At 43.2% G+C, this 19,934-nt stretch overlaps 1 protein-coding gene across 1 annotated transcript in view; it reads left to right on the top strand.

The window, feature by feature from the left end:
* Positions 1-335: 335 nt before the first annotated feature.
* The window catches only part of LOC107290342 (thioredoxin), a 23,683-nt gene continuing 4,084 nt past the window's right edge, over positions 336-19,934 (top strand). The window contains exons 1-3 of the mRNA XM_015819217.1: positions 336-672; positions 14,560-14,664; positions 17,587-17,646. Of these exons, the coding sequence (XP_015674703.1) occupies positions 352-672; positions 14,560-14,664; positions 17,587-17,646 (486 nt within the window). The 5' untranslated portion in view covers positions 336-351. The remainder of the gene's footprint in view (positions 673-14,559; positions 14,665-17,586; positions 17,647-19,934) is intronic.

Raw genomic sequence — 19,934 nt, 5'->3', positions numbered from 1 at the left:
AACTTAACTCCCCGGGAAGTAAAGCTCACTGAGCGCAGGCACTGAAGGATGAAAGTCAAATCCCGTTTTCTGGCAACGGGTAGATGCAACCGATGCGCTCCGCTGGACAACACGACCTCGCTTCTCCCCCCCCCCCCCCCCCCCCCCCCCCCCCCCCCCCCCCCCCCCCCGCCCCTCCCCGCCTTCCACCCCGACATCGAAAGCTACATTTTATTTTTTTTATTTTTTTGGGCCAAGCGTGGAAAGGCGGGGTGAGGCAAGACATGTGCGCGTGCGCAAATCGCCTCCGCCCAGCGGCGGAGCGCCTGCGCAGAACCTTTTCCTGGGCTGGCGTCCGCACTACATAAGAAGATGCAGGAAGGCGGTGCTAATGAGAAGGAGTCTGCAGCCATTGAGGAGAAGGAGGCGGCGGCGGTACTACCACCACCACCAGCAGCGGCAGAGGCAGCGGCAGAGGCAACACCACCACTACCACCACCACCACCAGCAGCCGAAGCACCGCCACTACCTGTAGAAACAGCAGAGGCGGCACCAGAAGCAGCAACAGCAGCAGCAGCGGAGGCGCCAGAGGCAGAGACAGAGGCGGCGGTAGCGGCGGAAGCGGCGGAGGAGGACAGCGTTACAAGCGAGCAATCCGAGGCTGCCACGATGGTGAAGATCGTAGGGGACCTGGTAAGGGAGGAGGCTTCCTTCATTGACTGTAGTAGGCCTCTCGGTGGACGGAGGGGAGGACCCCGTATTGGATAACGCGCAGAGGAGGATCGCTCTGCGCTTCCGGAGTGTTTCTTCAGCCGTCCCGGAGGCCGGTCGCGGGAGGTGGCTGCACCCCGGGAACACGCCGCATGCTGCTGACCAGTCCTCGTGGCTTTGGGAGGGCAGGCTTTGGGGGAAGCCCACCCCGTCTCGATACCCGCCAGGTGCGTGGAGGCTACCCTACCTCCAACGCCCCACGTAGAATAGAGCTGGAAGAGGGGACCTTAGAGGTCTTCTAGTCCAACCCCTCTGCCCAAGCAATACCATTTCAGACAGGTGGCTATCCAGTCTCTCTCCTTAAAAACCTCCAGCTGATGAAGTACCCACAACTTCTGGAGGCAGGTTGCGCCACTGGTTAATTGTCCTCGCTGTTAGGAAGTTTCTCCTTAAAATGCCTGGTCGCTTCTCTCCTCGATTAGTTTCCCTCCGTTGTTTCTCGCCTTGCCTTCTGGTGCTCTGGAAAATGGTGCTGGGAAATGCTGGAGCCGACGTCCCATGCATCATGCAGGTTGGGCAGGGCGCGTCTCTTCCAGCTTCTCTGCCGTTTCCCGAAAATTTGCCCTGGAGGCGCCTTCTGTTGAGTCGGCGTCTGGCTGAGCGCCCGCAGGCAAAGGACTCTCTCCTCTGGCTGGGTTTGAACGAGCTTTGTTTTCCCCGACTCGATTCCCCTTCGGCCCCCCCTGGTCCGGGGTGCAAATCGGCTGCGGGGGTCGCCGGCAGGCTCTGCGCCTTTGGGGCTCGCGTTCATTTCAGGCTTTTGCGAGAGGGCGAGCAGGATAGAGCGGGCAGGCAGGTTTAGCCAGAAACGACTCGCTGTTCTTGGCCTTTCGGTGTTTATTTTTTTCAAAAAAAAAACAACAACACACCCAACCACAACCCGTGGGATTTTCCTTCCCTCTTTGAAAATGCAAATGCTGTGAACATGTGGGAAGGCCCACCTTAAGTAAATAAGACTTAAACCTAGATAAGGTGTAGGGAGGGCAGCTTTAAATGGGAATTGGGAAATCTCAGAAATTCCTATTTCATAGTTGACTTTCAACTGTCAGAGCGGCTCTGTGTGTGTGTGTGTGTTGTTATTTTAGTTACCAGCGCTGTGCCCTGTTAGCTAATTGCCTGATTGAAACCGTCCTTTCTTGCAACAGACTTTTAATCTACCCACAGCTCAGGAAGACAGATAAGGAAATTGCAAGAGAAAAGTCACTTTTTGTAGTCCCAGATGAGTGGAACTTAGTACTTAGTAGAACAGGGTCTCTTGTACTTAGTACTTAGTAGAACAGGGTCTCTTGTACTTAGTACTTAGTAGAACAGGGTCTCTTGTATGTGCTTGTTGGTCTCTTGGAGATTTTTTTTCCCTGTCTCTTTATATCTGGTTGGGAACCTTTCTTTGGCTGTTCAGAAGTTACTGACCTATAATTCTTGATACCCTTTTCCATTGGATGGATTTGCTTTGAAGTTCAGTGACTTTCTGTGGGGTGCAGGTTCCTCATCCCTATTCTTAAAAACATGTACCTCGTTACTTAATATAACCCTGGCTTGCAAGATAAGTGGACTCCATTATAAAGGAACTGGAAGACTTGAAAGACTAGGTTAAGGAAATGGGGTTAGGTTTTCCGAGAGAAAATCTAGACATTAAAGGTCCACACCAACTAGATAGCACGTAATCGGTCTGGCTTGTTTAGGCTTAGTTTGTTGTCTCTTGCAAGATTGTAGCCTCTTCCTTGTGGAAGCAAAGAAACCATGTAGGGTGCTGCTAATTGACAAGATTGCTATGTTCAACTCAAGCCATCAGAGGAAGCACAGATTATTTTCAGGACTTTACCATCTTGACTAATACTAATATATGTCAGGGGTCTTCAAACTTGGCCCTTTTATGACTTGTGGACTTCAACTCCCAGAATTCCTCAGCCAGGCACACCGGCTGAGGAATTCTGGGAGTTGAAGTCCACAGGTCATAAAAGGGCCAAGCTTGAAGACCCCTGGTATATGTATTTCTTTGTCTGCCTTCCTGATAACTATGACACACCTTTGCAAACTAGGAAATCGCTTTTGATAGCATGACTTGAATTTTAACTAGTTGGTGATCTACTTTGATTATTATAGTCTGGCAGCCATGTCATCTTGTATATTATGATAATACACACCTTATAAACATAGATGGATTCATGTCCAGTACTATGCCAAAACAAACCATTTTTTTGTCTTTACCCCTATTCTTCCTGTTGCATCTCTGTTCCTATCCCTCTTGCCACTCTGAAATCTTAAAATCTAGTAGTGTGGCTAGCTTTGGGGTTTAATTTTATTCACCAGGGGCAAAAAACTTACTATGACCTGTTTTTCCTTTCCCTCTCCCACTGATCTGTGGGATTGTTTGCCCAGCATTTGTGAATGAGTCATATTGTCATGAGAAACTTTTACATGCTGTAAGGGTGGCTGACTAATGTAGTGTTGAAGGATTAGGGCAATGGGTGTTGGAGTTGAAAGGGAATAGGAGAAGATTAACTTTCCGCAATCTGATTTTCTCATAGGAAAATTTGTTTTACTGATTCAGAGTGTTGTGCCTGCAACACAGTATTGTTGGTGTCAACAACGTTGCTTGCTTTCTTGATTTTGGGCAGGAATTTTTTTAATGCTACTTGGAAATATCCTAGAATCAAACCTGCAAGCATCAGCATTGTGTTCTGCCAGGGCACTAGCCCATGAGTATTGAATTATCTTTTCAAACAGCATGGTCAAGAGCATAAGGTTGAGAGAAGCTAACCAAGACATTTTGTCTTGCTCTCTTGTTCAGAAATGATTCTTGTGAAAATATTTTCGGGGGGGGGGGGACCAGCATTTATAGCTCCATCTGATGGAGAAGGATTAATGAACCAGGTAAACTGGTAAGATCACCTGAGGTGACAGTAGAAGCAGGATTTTTTTGGCTTGTGGTTTTGCATTAAGCTTTCTGTAATACCTGGTGATTTAGGAATACATGCTAAATATATGGTATCCTACAGTATTGAAATGTCAATAAGAATCCAGCCAAAAAACCAAGTTGTGCCATTTTCCTTAGTCTGTTGGTTCATTATCTTGATCTTTAGACTAATTTTTTTCCTCCTGAAAAATATTGCTATTTGATTTATTCTCATAACTAATGACCTGTTCTTGGCATCTTGAATAAACTAAAATCTGTTGAAATGTGCTGTTGTTATTTGCTATATAGTCAGCTTAAATATATAAAAGCAGTCATTTATATATTTATAGATTATATATTTATATATATGGCTTTCTCAGAGAAGGCCAATCCTGAGCAAATTTGCACAAGGTACTATCATATCAGATCATTTTGTTTTATTTGCTAAAACAAGATTTGCAGAAGGCATCCCCGTTGGATTAGATTTTCAGTGTCCCTCTATTTTGATGGAGTATTCAACCCTTTCTGCTGTGTATTGCATTATTATTACTGTATTCTGTATGTAACATGGAATGGCATCATTTCTTGTTCCTGTCAGCTTTTCAAATATGTTTGCCATCCAGAGTCTGAAAGATTAGAGTGGGATAAAAGCTGATAGGTCTGTCCTGTTTGTCCATCTATTTATCTATCTTCCCACACCAAATCCTGTCCTCCACAAATATTAAGTGTGCCCCAAGAATCAAATGATTACCTATCTCTGGTATTTAGGAATACTAGTTTGAGAAGGTTAAACTCGTGGAGCTACACTTGGTTGTATTTGATGATTACATCTTTTTGAAGTCCTTCCTGTTGCAGCTAATTCTAGGAGTTACACACCCAACACATCAAGCAACACATGCCTTCATCTGGAGGGCATCAGGTTGGAAAAAGCTTCAAATTAAGCTTTCAGTAAGCTAAAATTTGCTGGGTGTTCCTGCCGGCTTCCTGTAAAATTATTATTCTGAGCTTCTTATAAATTATCTTTGGTAAAGATCAGCCTAGTTACTATATTAATGCTGCCCTTCCTTTCTCCTGGCTTGTTTAACGATCAGAATGGCTTGTAATTTGGGGACCAAGCTTTTATAATTATACATTTCTAAAGAGGTGTTCCCATTAGACAAATTAAAGTTGCTAATTGAAACATGTTCTGCTCTGCAAAGGACTGGCACCATGAATTTTTGGAAACTGTTGAGCAATTTAGCAATGTGGCTAAATTTAGTGGAATTCCCCAGATCGAGAGCAGAGGCACAGATGGTCAACGCATCTGGCATTTGACGTCTCTACTGTTATGAGTAGGGAAATGTCTCATCTTAACCACAGGTAAGATATGAGGGAGTAGTTTGTGGAACAAATTCTCAAAACCAGAGTGATTTGCCAGATTGAGGGAAAGTACGGTACTGCTAGCTGACCAAGCACTCAGAAATGGTAACAGGAAATGTCCATGCTGGGCATAGTCTACATCAGGAAATTTGGGTGTTGAACTTAAAAGGGACAATTTGTTGGTATGGAGGGACTATGAAGCTGGGCAGTCAAGGTAAAGAGGTTTTAAATATGGTATTTATCCCCTTGGTCAGGTGTTTCTGAAGACCATCTGTTCTGTCATAGATGCACCATGTAGCCTCAGATAAGGAATTACTGCTTTATCTGTTAAGAAGGGGGAAAGGTAGCCAGCCACATGTGGTTCTAAGAACAGTTCTAGAATCCTCCTTCATTGACTTTCCTGGCAGCTGGGAATTCTCTTTGAAAATCACATTGGCTAGGGAATTCTGGTAGTTGAAGCCTGCACCCATTTTAAAGTTGCCAAGGTTGCGAAGCATTTATCTAGAAGGCTACAGGTCCACCACTTTTCCATTACAACATGTAATTTTTATTTAGTCAAATCTAATTCAATTCCTAGATACTGAGGCTCTTTCCATCTAATAGGTCAAGGCAGTTTCTGATTGAGTCTAGAGCAGTGATGGCGAACCTATGGCATGGGTGCCAGAGGCGGCACTCAGAGCTCTCTCTGTGGGCACGCACGCCGTCGCTCCAGTCCTAGGCCTTCAGCTGGGTTTTATAAAACCTTTTCGCTTTAGGCCTCCACTGCCGTGTGCAAAAAAAAAAAAAAGGTTCAACCAATCAATCAATTTCAACTTCTCGTGGGGAAAAAAAAGATCTTGCAAAGTTGGAATTGATTGATTGAACTTTTTAGTGCCACCCAGTCTGCCGTTACCACTCCAGCCACGCCCAGCCAATGGGCCACACCCAGCCAATGGGCCATACCCAGCCAATGGGCCATACCCACCCGGTACCCAACAATGCATAAATGGGTTTTGGGTTGCAGTTTGGGCACTCGGTCTCGAAAAGGTTCGCCATCACTGGTCTAGAGCACAAACTTGTTGCTTACTTTAAGAGATAATGTCTAGGAGCCACCATAGTATGAAATGGCCTACCCCATGTGTTGATTGTGGTATGTGTTGCAACCCCCATCTAGGTATCCCCAATCAGCACAGTGGTCCTGGGTGAGAAAAGTGGAAGCTGCAAACCTGAGTGCTAAGAATCAGTTTGCCTTATTCTACACAATTGTTACAATAGTGTATCTTGGACATAGTTACAGTTTTTTCCCCATGCAGGTTAGAAGGACTTATTGTTAGTGTTGCTTTTTTGTCTTCTAAAGGATACCGATATAAAAGTCAGCTTTGTATTATCATTTTGAAATGGGTATTGTTGAAACTTCTTAATAAGGGAATTAATATTTGATGCAGATACATAATGTTCAGCCAGCAACAAATGGCAGATGCCAGTGTGTACCTTCAGCTAAAATTTCATAACCCTTAATGGGAAAGTTGGCTGGGAAGACAATGTTTCCAGCCCTAAATATTGAGTTTAATATGCAAAAATGATGCAACGCTCCTTTAAGCTTCTTTTTCTTCCATATTGGTTTTTTTTAAAAAAAAAAAAAGACAAACCCCTGCAGTTTATTTGTTCTCTTCTCCTTATGTGACCCATTTTAATTGGGCACCACAAAACTTGGGCTGTAGAAAAAATGAAAGTCATTTTTCCCAGTTTATAGAGATCATTGACCATCTGATCTAAGATAATATTTGCAAGTTTGAAAAAGCTGAAGGGAAGGTCTTAGTTCAGGGGGCTTCAAACTTGACCCTTTTGTGACTTGTGGACTTCAATTCCCAGAATTTCTCAGCCAGGTACGATGGCTAAGGAATTCTGGGAGTTGAAGTCCACAAGTCATAAAAGGGCCAAGTTTGAAGACCCCTGTCTTAGTTTGTGTGTTTATGCCTTGGTTTTTGGGGGGTTTTTTTTGGCTCAGGCCGCAATTTAGGGTAACTTCTTGAATTCTCTCTTGCCATTTCTTGTGAACGAGGAAGCTCTCAGTCAATTGGTCAATGAACTTTCCAAGTCCACTTTGGTTATCTGTCCTGTTCATAGTTCTTAGTCAAAACATAAACACCCCATCACCCATGCAACTACAGATAGTCCTTGAGTTACGACCACAATTCCCCAAATTTCTGTTGCTAATTGAGACATTTGTTAAGTGACTTTTGCCCCATTTTACAACTTCGCTTGCCCCAGTTGTTACATGAATGTCTGCAGGTGTTAAGTTAGTAACGGCTGTTAAGTAAATCTGGCTCCTCTGTTGGCATTGCTTGTTGAAGGTCATAAAAGGGGATCACACGACCCCAGAACACTGCAACCGTCATAAATATGAGTCAGTTGCCAAGTGGCTGAATGTTGATCACGTGACCATGGGGTGGCTGCAACAGTTGTAAGTGTGAAAAACAGTCATAAGTCACTTTTTTCAGTGCCGTTGTAACTTTGAACTGTCACTAAATGAACTGTTATAAATTGAGGACCACCTGTATCTGGTTTTAAGCATTGAGGTCCTGTGCTCTCAACTGGGGGGGTATCATGAAGTTTGACCTATGTTTGGGAGCCAGTTCCATTTTTTCCCCCTACTGCATGGACCTTTTTATACTCCTTAAGTCCAGTAAGAATATTTTTAAAAAGCAAACAAGAGGTAGCAGGAAATACATTATCCATTTACCGTAAAACTAGTTCATGACCCTCATGGGTTTTTTTCTCCAAGCACAAGCTTGAAAGGTAGCACTTTAAAATGTTTCACATTCTTTCTTCTTAACAGTCCTGTGGTACTGGCCAACAATCCTGCTCATTCAGGTTAGGGGTGAATTGAATGCTCTTGGCTTCTACTTAACCTTATGCTAGAGAAATCAGAGTATGATGCCAGAAATCTGGAAATAGACACCTCTATTAAGCATGCATCTGAAGTAGCTGCAGCAAACTGTCAGGTGGCTTGGGTTGCAAAGCTGCACTGACTTGCAACACGGTAAATGGAATAAGAAATGGATTTCAGATTAATATGAAATAATATTGCTACTCTTTTTAAGCTAGCCTAATGGCTTGCTAACTCATCAGAGTAAAAGTCATGGTTTGCTTCAGTACAGAGTAATGGGCTGAAGTTCACGCAACATCTGAAGCCAAAACCAGAGTACATTACAGCTTTAACCTGATGTAAAAGCCATTAGCTAGTCCTCTTGCTATAGATTATATTACAAGTAGTTCTCATTTACCAACTTTTCATTCAATGATTGTTCAGAGTTAGAATGCCACTGAAAAGACAGACTTACAACCAGTGGTGGGATTCAGCCGGTTCGCACCACTTTGTTGCCCAGGCCCAGAATGGACTTCCGGAAGCGGCATCCACACAGAGAACCGGCTGTTCACATATTTGAATCCCACCACTGCTTACAACCATTCTTTGACGCTGTAGCCATTGCAGTGTCCCCGCAGTCATGTGATTGTGACTTGGGCACTTGGCAACCGACGCATGTTTACAGTAGTTGCAGTGTGCTTGGTCACATGATCACATCAAGCTTCCAACAAGCAAGGGAGAAGCTGGCAGGAAGCCACACACTGCAGTCATGTGACATTGCACTTAAGAATGCTGGGTGATTTGCCAACAACCCGAACTGCTTTCATAAGTAATATGTAATATTTTGCTTTATGATTGTATGAGACGCTTGCAAATGATCTTCAGGGTGGATGAGCTGTAGTGGATATGGAGATGCAAGGGGCAAACGTTTAAGTTGCAAAAGGCTTTTCGATGGGCTGCATGATATGACAGTTATGTTAATAAATGCTCAACCCAATGATTGATTGCTGGGCCATTTTTTTTTACTATTCTCTATGGACTCAGAACCCCAACACAGCATCAAAACTGGCTATAAGGCATGATAGAATGGCTTCCTAGCTTTCTACAGCACCTTACCAGCTGCTCATTCAATGACAGAAGTAACCAGGATGCTAAAAAGGTCAAGTTACAACTTAGTCCTCAAAGTTGCATCCATTGCAAGGGACACCCCTGAAGTCCCTTGGCAACTTTGCTACAGCCTCAGTGTCTTGTTTGCCGTTTGTGAACTTCACTGCCAGCTTCTGATGGGCTGGGGAAGTAGACAGTAAGTCGCAAGTTGTGGTCACACCTACCAAACCAGAGTGGTTTGCTAAAGGACTGCAACAAAAAGCAATGTTGTAAGTTGGGCACAATCACAAGATGTCTCACTCTATGACAGCGTTCCTTAGTGATGGTGTTTCTGGTCCCAATTGTGGATGTTAAGTGAGGATTACTATTTATTCTGCCGATGATGCCAATAGAAATCTTCAGTCTTTGGGAATTGCAGAACAGGATAAGACAGACAGAAGGCCGAAAACTCAGTCCAAGCAACTGCTGCTGCTTCCTAAATGAATATGATATGGATCAAACTAAAGTATTTTCACTAACATTGATGAGTTTGAATAGTTGATTTAAAAGAAAGGAGAAATTTTTGTTAAACCACTAACCTGGATAGTGTAGGATAGGGGTCTGCAACCCTGAAAACTTTAAGACTTCTGGACTTTAGCATAGCTGGCTGAGGAATTCTGGGAACTGAAGTGCACAAGTCTTAAAGTTGTCAAGGTTGCAGACCCCTGGCATAGGAAATCCAACAATGGCTTATTTGTGCCCCTGCTGATAAATTGGCTGCTTGGGTGACTTGAAATGGCAGACTTTCCTTCATTACAATCTTTCCTTTTTTGCTAAGGCCCGAATAATTCGAGGAAACAAAACCTTGCCAACTCAGCTGTGTGGGGACGCAGCTAGGACATGATCCACAAGGTGGTAGTAATATACTAACTTAAAAGCATGTGGGAAAGCGTACGAAATGCAAAGTGCAAACACTTAGCCCTTTGGAATGCAACCACAAACATTGGGTTCATCCTTGAATGTGACTTGAAAGTTACATGTTGGTTTTTCAGGCAAATAAAATAGGAAACCTTGCATGCTGGTTCTCTGACTGGGTTGCATTAAGCTTCACCCAGCTGCTGATTCTACAGGGAGAATATTAAGTTAACCAACCCCAGCACTAACATAATTTTAATTGCTGTTAATAACTGCAACTTACAACAGCGGTTCTTCCAGCTTTCTAAAGGACCTGGTGGAGAAAAAGAAAGCTTTTAAGAACCTTTTTAGAAATTTCAAGATAAGGCTCAAAATGAAGGAGGTGGGTCAGTTTCAAAAAGTAGAGCAAGATGAGAAAGACTCTGAAATGGGATGTGTTCATTCTATGATTGAGAGCCAGTTTGGTCCAGCGGTTAAGGCATCAGCTTAGAAAGCAGGAGACCATGAGTTCAACTCCCATCTATCCGTGAAAGACAGTGACTTTGGGCCGGTCACATTCTCTTAGCCCAGGGGTAAGCAATCTTGACTCTTTTATGACTCGTGGACTTCAACTCCCAGAATTCCTGAGCCAGCATGGCTCATCTTGGAAACCTCTCCCTTTCCCCTCAGCATGGCTGGCTCAGGAATTCTGGGAGTTGAAGTCCACGAGTCATAAAAGAGCCAAGGTTGCCTACCCCTACCCACCTCACAGAGTTGTTGTTGTTGTTGAGGGGAAAATAGGAGGAAGGTGTGTTGGCAGGATATAATCAATAAACGGGGAAATGAAGCTGCCCTGATGGCACAGTCAAGCTAAGCATGTAGCAACATGCATTTTAATCAGGTTATTTATTAATTGGGCGTCTCCGGTATGCATAGGCAAAGAGCAGCGGCAATAGTTTGAACAGCAGACACTTCCAATCACCCAGTGCAGAGATTGACAGAAGGAAGAAACTGGGATACAGTGGGAAAAGAGCAAAACTACACGGACCTCACTGTTCTCGGCAGGAACCAAAAGATGGACAGCAGAATCCAGAAGATTCTGCTCACACGCTACTCTTGACTACCCCCAAGCTCAGAATGTTTAGTCAGCTTAACTTGATGGGCAGGTTCGGTCTGGAAAAGCTGGTGTGTGCGTCCAAGAAATGTGAGAGAATATTGCGAAGGCTTCCTTTCTTGAGATGCAAAGGAAACAGAAGGGGATTGGCTTGTTTGCTGAAGGTTTTAAGTTTCAGAACAAGAGTCCAGCGTTTTGGCACTCTCAGCTTGGTTCCAGTGGGGAGGGAGGAAGGAAGACGAAGTGGGGATTTTAGCAGCCCTTGCTTTTCAGCTAACGTTTGTCGGAGGTTTTTTTTTTCAACCCCATTTCCAGGCTTGTGAATCATTCTGTATTTTTCTCCTTCTTATCCCTTCCTCTATGTGTCTTTCAGATTCACAGGCTTTTCCTTCTGTCCCCAGACTCCTCAGATTCCAGAACCAGTCCCTAGAAACAGGGGTAGGCAACCTTGGCTCTTTTATGACTCGTGGACTTCAACTCCCAGAATTCCTGAGCCAGCTAGAATAATTTCTTTCCATTTTTCTTTATCTATTTCATATGGAAAGTGTTTAGAACAGAATACAAAACAACCGAGTTGGACGGGACCTTTGAAGGCTCCTAGAACTTGCAGCTGGTGTAGAGCAGTCTGCATGATGGCAGGGGAAATTGGTCTTTTACACCTGTGTTTGCGGGTCCTGTGCGTATTGCCTGTTTGGGTCCAGGTTTGGTTTTGACATTTTAAGCCAGTGATGGCGAACCTTTTAGAGACCGAGTGCCCAAAAACTGGCCCTGCCCCCGCTCCTCCCCCTGCCCCTCCCCACCTGTCCCGCCCTGCCTGCCCACAGGGCCACTCACTGCCTCCAGGGCCCACCGCAGATTGCCCAGGCAGCCCAGCAGCGCTATGGCGGTCACGCCCTCTGCCTGCGCCCTGCAGCATCAACTGTGCACGATGGGGTATGAGGGCAGAGTCTTGTCTATGCTGCCTGGCTGCCATGTCCTTGGCTGCGCTGCTCTGCGTGGGCCACGCTCAGGGGCAATTCTCCTTCAGGGGGGCTGCTGGAGAGGAGGGGGTCTTGGGGGGAGGCAAGGCTGGGGCAAAGGCACATGTGCCCACAGAGAGGGCTCCGAGTGCCGCCTCTGGCACCCGTGCCATAGGTTCGCCACCACTGTTTTAAACCCTTAATGAGTTGTCTCCTACATCCCGGCACAAGCACCTTCTCAAGTTAGAACTGACTTCTTGAATATGATCACTGCAGATGAAATGCTGTGGATTCCTATTTAATGAGAATTGAAGGGGGGGGGGCAAGTACCAAAAAGCACCTTTTCCTGGAATTTAGGTCAGCAGTTACCTTGGCGCTCTCTCTCTCTTTTTTGAAAGGCAGGTAAGACAACGTTATTCTAAAGGCTATTGGAGTTAAAGTTACTCTATTCTGATCGATTGATGATTAAAATAATAGTGGAAATCAACTTGATCTTTTACTGTGTTTTTATTTTTTTTAAGGCCCATTGTTTTTGTGTATTTATAATGGTAAAGTGCTAGGAATGTTTAGATTCTGACAGTATATAGATATGATTAAATAGTTAGACAGTTGGATTATTTTTCCCTTTGGGCTATTAACTTTTCACAGATTACAAAACTGAACTAATGCATATGCTTCAGTTATGGCAGGCATATTTAACTTGCCATTTTCTAACGCTCCCTACCAGAAAAAGAGAGTCCTTTTTTCAAGCCTTTGAGTAGTCCTTGATTTACAACTATTCGTTTAGTGACCGTTCAAAGTGATGTGTGACTGTTTTTCACACTTACAACCGTTGCGGCGTCCCCATGGTCACATGCTCAAAATTCAGACACTTGGCAACTGACTCATATTTATGACGTCACGGGGTCACATGATCACCTTTTGACAAGCCAAGACAAGGGGGAAACCAGATTCACTTAACAGTCGTGTTACTAACTTAACCCCTGCAGTGATTCACTTAACAACTTTGGCAAAAAAGGTTGCAAAAAAGGGTAAAAACTCACTTAACTGTCAGCGAAAACCTAGAGGCAAACCAAGTCATTACTAAAGGCCAACACGGGTTTGTCAAAAACAGATCATGCCAGACAAACCTTATTGCATTCTTTGACCAAGTGACAAAATTAGTGGACCAGAGGAATGCTGTGGATATAATTTACTTGGACTTCAGTAAGGCATTTGACAAAGTAGATCACAACCTACTACTTGATAAGATAGAAAAATGTGGGGTAGACAGCATCACCACCAGATGGATCCGTAGCTGGCTGTCCGGCCGTACTCAGCGTGTGGTCCTCAATGGAACCGCATCTACATGGAGGGAAGTGTGTAGTGGGGTGCCCCAGGGCTCTGTTCTGGGCCCAGTGCTCTTCAACATCTTCATCAACGATCTGGACGAAGGGATAGATGGGGAACTCATCAAATTTGCAGACGATACCAAGCTGGCAGGAATAGCCAACACTCCAGAAGACAGGCTTAGGATAGAGGAGGACCTGGACAGACTTGAACACTGGACGCTATCTAACAAAATGAAATTCAATGGTGAAAAAAGTAAGGTTCTACATTTAGGCAAGAAAAACCAAATGTATAGATATAGTATAGGGGGTACCTTGCTCAATAGTAGTAACAGTGAGAGGGATCTCGGAGTCCTAGTGGACAATCATTTAAATATGAGCCAGCAGTGTGCTGCAGCTGCCAAAAAAGCCAACACAGTGCTAGGCTGCATTAACAGAGGGATAGAATCAAGATCACGCGAAGTGTTAATACCACTTTACAATGCCTTAGTAAGGCCACACTTGGAATACTGCATCCAGTTTTGGTCACCACAATGTAAAAAAGATGTTGAGACTCTAGAAAGAGTACAGAGAAGAGCAACAAAGATGATTAGGGGATTGGAGGCTAAAACATGAAAGGTTGATGGAATTGGGTATGTCTAGTTTAATGAAGAGAAGGATGAGGGGGGACATGATAGCAGTATTCCAGTATCTCAGGGGCTGCCACAAAGAAGAGGGAGTGAAGCTATTTTCCAAGGCCCCTGAAGACAGGACAAGAAGCAATGAATGGAAACTAAACAAGGAGAGAAGCAACCTAGAACTAAGGAGAAACTTCCTGACAGTTAGAACAATTAACCAGTGGAACAACCTGCCTCCAGAAGCGGTGAATGCTCCAACACTGGAAGTTTTTAAGAAGAAACTGGAAATGGTATAGGGTTACCTGCCTGAGCAGGGGCTTGGACTTGATGACCTCCAAGGTCCCTTCCAACTTTATTATTATTATTATTATTATTATTATTATTATTATTATTATTATTATTATTATTGTTGTTGTTGTTGTTGTTGTTGTTGTTGTTGTTGTTGTTACTTAGGAACAACAATTTTGGGCTTGATGTGTTCATAAGTTGAGGAATACTTGCACTTCCATTTTGAATGGTGTTTTAAAAAAAAAAAAAAAACTTATGTTGATTGGGTTGTGATTGGAAGGTGACATAGAAAGTCTCCCTGCAGGTTTGAAGGCACTGAATAACATTATGTTAAACGCCTTTCAGGAAAGGTGTAAATGTGTTGGGGTAAGGAAGTATTTTATTGCTTCTTTAAAATGCTCTTGACTCTTTTCCCCCCAGACTGAATTCCGATCTGAGTTGTCAGATGCTGGGGACAAGCTGATCGTCGTTGACTTCTCTGCCACCTGGTGTGGGCCATGCAAAATGATCAAGCCCTTCTTCCATGTAAGTAATTTGGATTCCTCCAATATTCAGTTTAATGTAAAGTACGAAGAGAGCAGGATGTTATATATGGGGATTCCTTAGAAACCAAGGTTACACGAAAGAGATGCGTAAGGATTCTTGAACCTTAGAGGGGTTGAAATATACTGCTCAAAAAAATAAAGGGAACGCAAACCCCTTCAGTTCCATGGTAAAATGTTCCCTTTATTTTTGTGAGCAGTATATTTATGTGCCTCTGCTCAGGCTTACCTTGTGAAATTCCTCTGTGCTTGCATGAAAAGAGGGTTCTTATCTTTTTCAAGCTGTCAGTGGCAACAGCACTGATATATAGAAACAATGGCACCTATCGGTCAACAGGAAAAGTTTACTTTGTTTTATTTTGTTTCTCAGGCTCTCGTGCCATTCCAATCATAAATTTTCCTTAATTCAGATTAAAATCATCATCATCATCATTATATCCTGGGCTATTACTATCCTATTAATGTTCTATTAAAGGTGCTATTAATGTCCCCTGGAACGATGCAAAAGATGTTGTGAATGATCCAAACCAGCGGAAAACACTTCTAACCCTAATATTTACAAGTTATCTACTTATATGTGCCTAATGATATAAGTGACAATATTATATCTGTACATGAGAAGTGACAATGCTTCGGTTCCAATAGCTTATCTCTTAGCTAAAGACAAGGCTACATCAATCAACCTTTCCCAGCAAAGGCAACCAGATATAATTATTTTATTCTTTTAACCTTTTGTCACGTCTAAAAAAAATCCTTCCAAATCTTAACATGGTCTTTCAGTTTTATCAAACATTTTATCAATTCTTTCCCAAAGCGTGACTGAGAGGTATTTAAAAGTTTACACTATCGATTTCTGTTCCATTTTCGTTGTGCCCTTGCTACAGCATCCAGCATTCAATTTAACCTTATTATAAAAAAAAAACCTAAAGCAATCTCCATTTTCCCATGAGAAAATACCTCCTAAATAATTCAGAAGTGTAATTCTGAATCCTCTTAATCCATTGTAAACTTTCCAAAATCTGTGTACTAGTTGTCCTTTTTCTACGGTCAAAAAAACACCCAAACCATGTATCTTTTTAAAAAAAGTCATCAGATTTGCACCACTGTCTTTTAAGGAGGCAGAAATTGGTGTGAGAGACCTTGCCAGTTCAAAGGTCTTAATCACTTCAATATACAATTTTAAAAATCAAAAAAGTGATTAATATATAAGGCATGGTTGAGCCTAATGTCCATAATGGCTGTTTTATGAATGTGAGCTTGATGTAATCCTGATTCCCAGCCACTCCGCTCATAAGCTGACCAAAAAAATGACATTTCCCATGGTCTGCTCATGAGGATAGCCTGTCCAGTGTCATATGGATGATCTCAGCTATCCAATATCTAGCCACGATTCCTGTTGCAAAAGCTGAATTGCTAGCTACCAAAATCCAACAAGACCAACTTGCCAAGATAGGAAGTCAGTATTAAGGATTGGAAATTCTGCTCCTTTTACCATGGCTTCATGTCTGTTTACTTCACATTCAGCTCTATATTATTCTCCACTCTCCAGCCCTTACACCTCAGTAGGTTCTGCTGTAGTTAAATTAGCCTTGCGGTTGTTCCCTTATAATGAGTTGTTTATGTTTTGTTTTGTTTTGTTTCTCTGGCCTTATCAGTGTGTAGGAGGATTGCTCTTACAATTAACTTGTGGTTGGCTGGCTGCTTACAACAGCTGTCTGCATTTTGGGGAGCTGTGAGGCTTTGATACTCCTTACTCAGCTGTGGTAGCTTAAGTGTCTCCTTGATCAGATCCATTTAGTTTCACTTCATCCAGACACAATTGGCTGCTTCTTTAGTTCTCCAATTTAATTTATTTTCTCTCTTCCACAACCTCCACACTCTGTGTCTTCAGTGTTTCTTTTTATATATATATCCCTGCAGTTCAAACGTGGTCCTTTACTTTCTTAAAGTCCATGAGTTCTTAAAACCATCAGAAAGAAAAACTCACAGCAATTTTTGAGTTTCTACTTCCGCAGTCTGCAGATTAATGTCAGTCTCGGAATAGAGATTGTAGATTTGATGATTTAGTCAAGGTTAGATATTATCTGAGACGAGTAAGATAAAGCTCATAGAGAGCAAGAGTAAGACTAACCAGCCCCACAAGTTTTAAAAACATTAGAGCTCTTAGGAATAGGTCTACATAACCATGTTCGGAATAAGGTGGGGACTGTGAAATGCTGGGAAAAAATGTAAGCAGCATTGCAACATCTGAAACCCTATGGAGATGAGCTTCTCTCTTCCCCATAACTCACTGTGCTCCATTGTTCTGGCTAGCAATATGAAGTGAAGAGAAAGCAGGAGAGTCTCTGTAGGTATGTTCAGTAGCATCTTTTAGGTAAGGAGCAATATCCCCTACCTCTTTTGTGTGTGTGTGTGTGTGTTTGATGCAATGTAGTAAGCTAGGTGGCTGCTAAGCTTTTTTGATTTTGCTGGCCCTACTGAAGGTAAAAATCTGCTTGGGCAGTTGATCTTAGCTGCTGCAACAATCTTGAATGGCTGCATTCCTTCTCTGGGACACAAACATCTGCAATCTGGTTCCTTTCAACAATGAACAAATCCATAACAATAGGCAGTGTACATATAAGAGCAGTATAATAGAATTAATACTTGATGGTTTCTTTCATAGCCTGGTTGTGGATAGAGATGGATACTTTCTCCTGAGGTGGAAATGTATACAATGGCCAACAGTAAGATATGTTGGATGACAAGTTCAAGAACATCTAGTAAAGCCCAGAGATATGTATTAATCAATTGTGGTTTAAAATGTAAGCTCCATATGCCTAATAAGGAATAATATTATTAAGTGCTAATTGAGATCAGTAAGCATACTTTTTGTTCAACAGATTTTTTTTTTCTTTAACAACAGAGCATGGTTGAAAAATATCCAGATGTAGTCTTCATTGAAATTGATGTGGATGATGCTCAGGTAAGTTCTAGAGTAGTGCTCTCAACTTTGGACAAAGACAATGCAATATATATATTCTCATAAAATCCTTGAATTCAAATGACTTGTAGTTATGTAAGACTGGTTTGTTAGGGAAACTATACAAACCGCAGTATGTTCTGACTAATGACGATGAAAACTGGACTTCCTTATTTAAATATTCCAGTAAAACATTTGAAGAGCTCAGCTTTTTGGGGGGGATGAGAAAGTTTTTTTTAATAGCACAAAGTGAACTTGTCATTGTAATTTGGCTGCAGAGGAGTATATATGTGGTCAACTGAAAATGTCGTCAACGCAGTTAAAAAAAATGTGCAGACCTCAGATAGTTTTCTGTGTGAATAGTGTTGATGGAACGTAAAAGAGTTTTAGTTCTCTTTTTCAGTTTGGGTGGTGAAGTACATAGAAACACTAAGGAGAACAATCTCTAATAGCAGAAGATCTATAGTATGGATAGGGAGCCAGTGACCAGTCAGAATTTGTTACCTGAGATTATCATTGATCAGGCTAGTTAAAACTGCTAGGATCTGGCGTTTTGTTACATCTGGAAGATGCTGTGAGTTCAGTTGCACTTGCTTGTATTCTGTACTTTACAGAAAACACAAATAACCTCTAAATAGAACATGTTGCTCCTAAGTGCTCATCAGAAGTTGCATTTCCCCCCCCCCAAATATGCAGCTCATAAATAAACACAGTACAAAAATTAATAAGGTGGGGCATAGCAAAGGATATGGAAATACAAAGGCAAATCGTTGAACAGCGCAAATGCCAAGCAAGCATGAAATAGAGCCCTGCTATAAAAGGCTAGATGTGCCCGCTTCACAGTCTTCACTTGGTGTAAGTTTCAGAACTACAGAACAATACAGCTACAACCATTCTCCAGTGACCACTTGAAGTTACTGCCCATTGATTGAATGGTAGTTATGACTCATCCCAGCCGTCCCAGCACCCCTGCGGATGGTTGTGATCTGGGCCCTTGGCAGTTGGTTCAAGTTTATTATCAGTTGCAGCACCCCACAATCGTATCATCGCCATTTACAGCCTATCCTGCTGGCTTCTCCAGAAAATCAGTGGGGAAGCCAGCAGGAAAGGCTGCAAGACCCTAGAATAAGTCTCTCCCACCCATACATTCTACCCCACCCATTTTGGCTTGTGCCATGCCAATCAGTCATGCAGAGGCCCATGCCTCTTGTGCACCCACCCCAGTCTTCCCTCGCATACCTTCCCCAATTCAGCCCCAGGCACCACTCAGCAACAGCCACTTACCTGCCTGTCATCTTGCGACATGCGGCTTCCTTCCGGTTTCCCCACTGTCATCTTCGTGGGAAGTCATCAGGAAGTTGCCTTGCCTAACAACCATGGGATTCAGTTAATAACGATAACCAGGACTGAAGGGATTGCCATTTCTAAGTGATGCAGTTGTGCTTTTTGACTGCTTCATTTAGCAATGGAATTTTGTCCTAATTGACTCTAGAAAGAGTACAGAGAAGAGCAACAAAGATGATTAGGGGACTGGAGGCTAAAGCATATAAGGAATGGCTGCTGGAATTGGGTATGTCTAGTCTAATGAAGATAAGGATGAGGGGGAACATGATAGCAGTGTTCCAATATCTCAGGGGCTGCCACAAAGAAGAGGGAGTCAAGCTATTCTCCAAGGCGCCTGAAGGCAGGACAAGAAGCAACGGATGGAAACTAATCAAGGAGAGAAGCAACCTAGAACTAAGGAGAAACTTCCTGACAGTTAGAACAATTAACCAGTGGAACAACCTGCCTCCAGAAGCGGGGAATGCTCCAACATTGGAAGTTTTTAAGAAGAGACTGGATGGCTATTTGTCTGAAATGATATAGGGTTTCCTGCCTGAGCAGGGGGTTGGACCAGATGACCTCCTAGGTCCCTTCCAACTTTACTATTATTATTACTATTATTATATTATTATTATAAGTTGAGGAAAACCCATGTATGTTTAAACAGCGGCAGCTTAGTAGACTCAGGCTCAACCCTTCCAAGACAGAGTGGCTGTGGTTGCCGGCTCCCAGGCATAGTCAGCTGGCTCCGTCGCTGACTATAGGGGGCGAAACTTTGGCTCCCTCAGAGAGGGTGCGCAACCTGGGTGTCCTCCTGGATCCTCGGCTGACACTAGAAGATCAGTTGACGGCCGTGGCCAGGGGGGGCGTTTTACCGGGTACGCCTGGTTCACCAGTTGCGGCCTTTTCTGGACCGGGACGCCTTGCGCACAGTCACCCACGCTCTTGTCACCTCCCGCCTGGACTAC

This window comes from Protobothrops mucrosquamatus, unplaced genomic scaffold (genome assembly GCF_001527695.2).
Source record: "Protobothrops mucrosquamatus isolate PMUCROS unplaced genomic scaffold, P.Mucros_1.0 scaffold874, whole genome shotgun sequence".
In the NCBI taxonomy this organism is placed as follows: domain Eukaryota; kingdom Metazoa; phylum Chordata; class Lepidosauria; order Squamata; family Viperidae; genus Protobothrops; species Protobothrops mucrosquamatus.
This window is presented reverse-complemented; position numbering and strand designations above follow the sequence as displayed.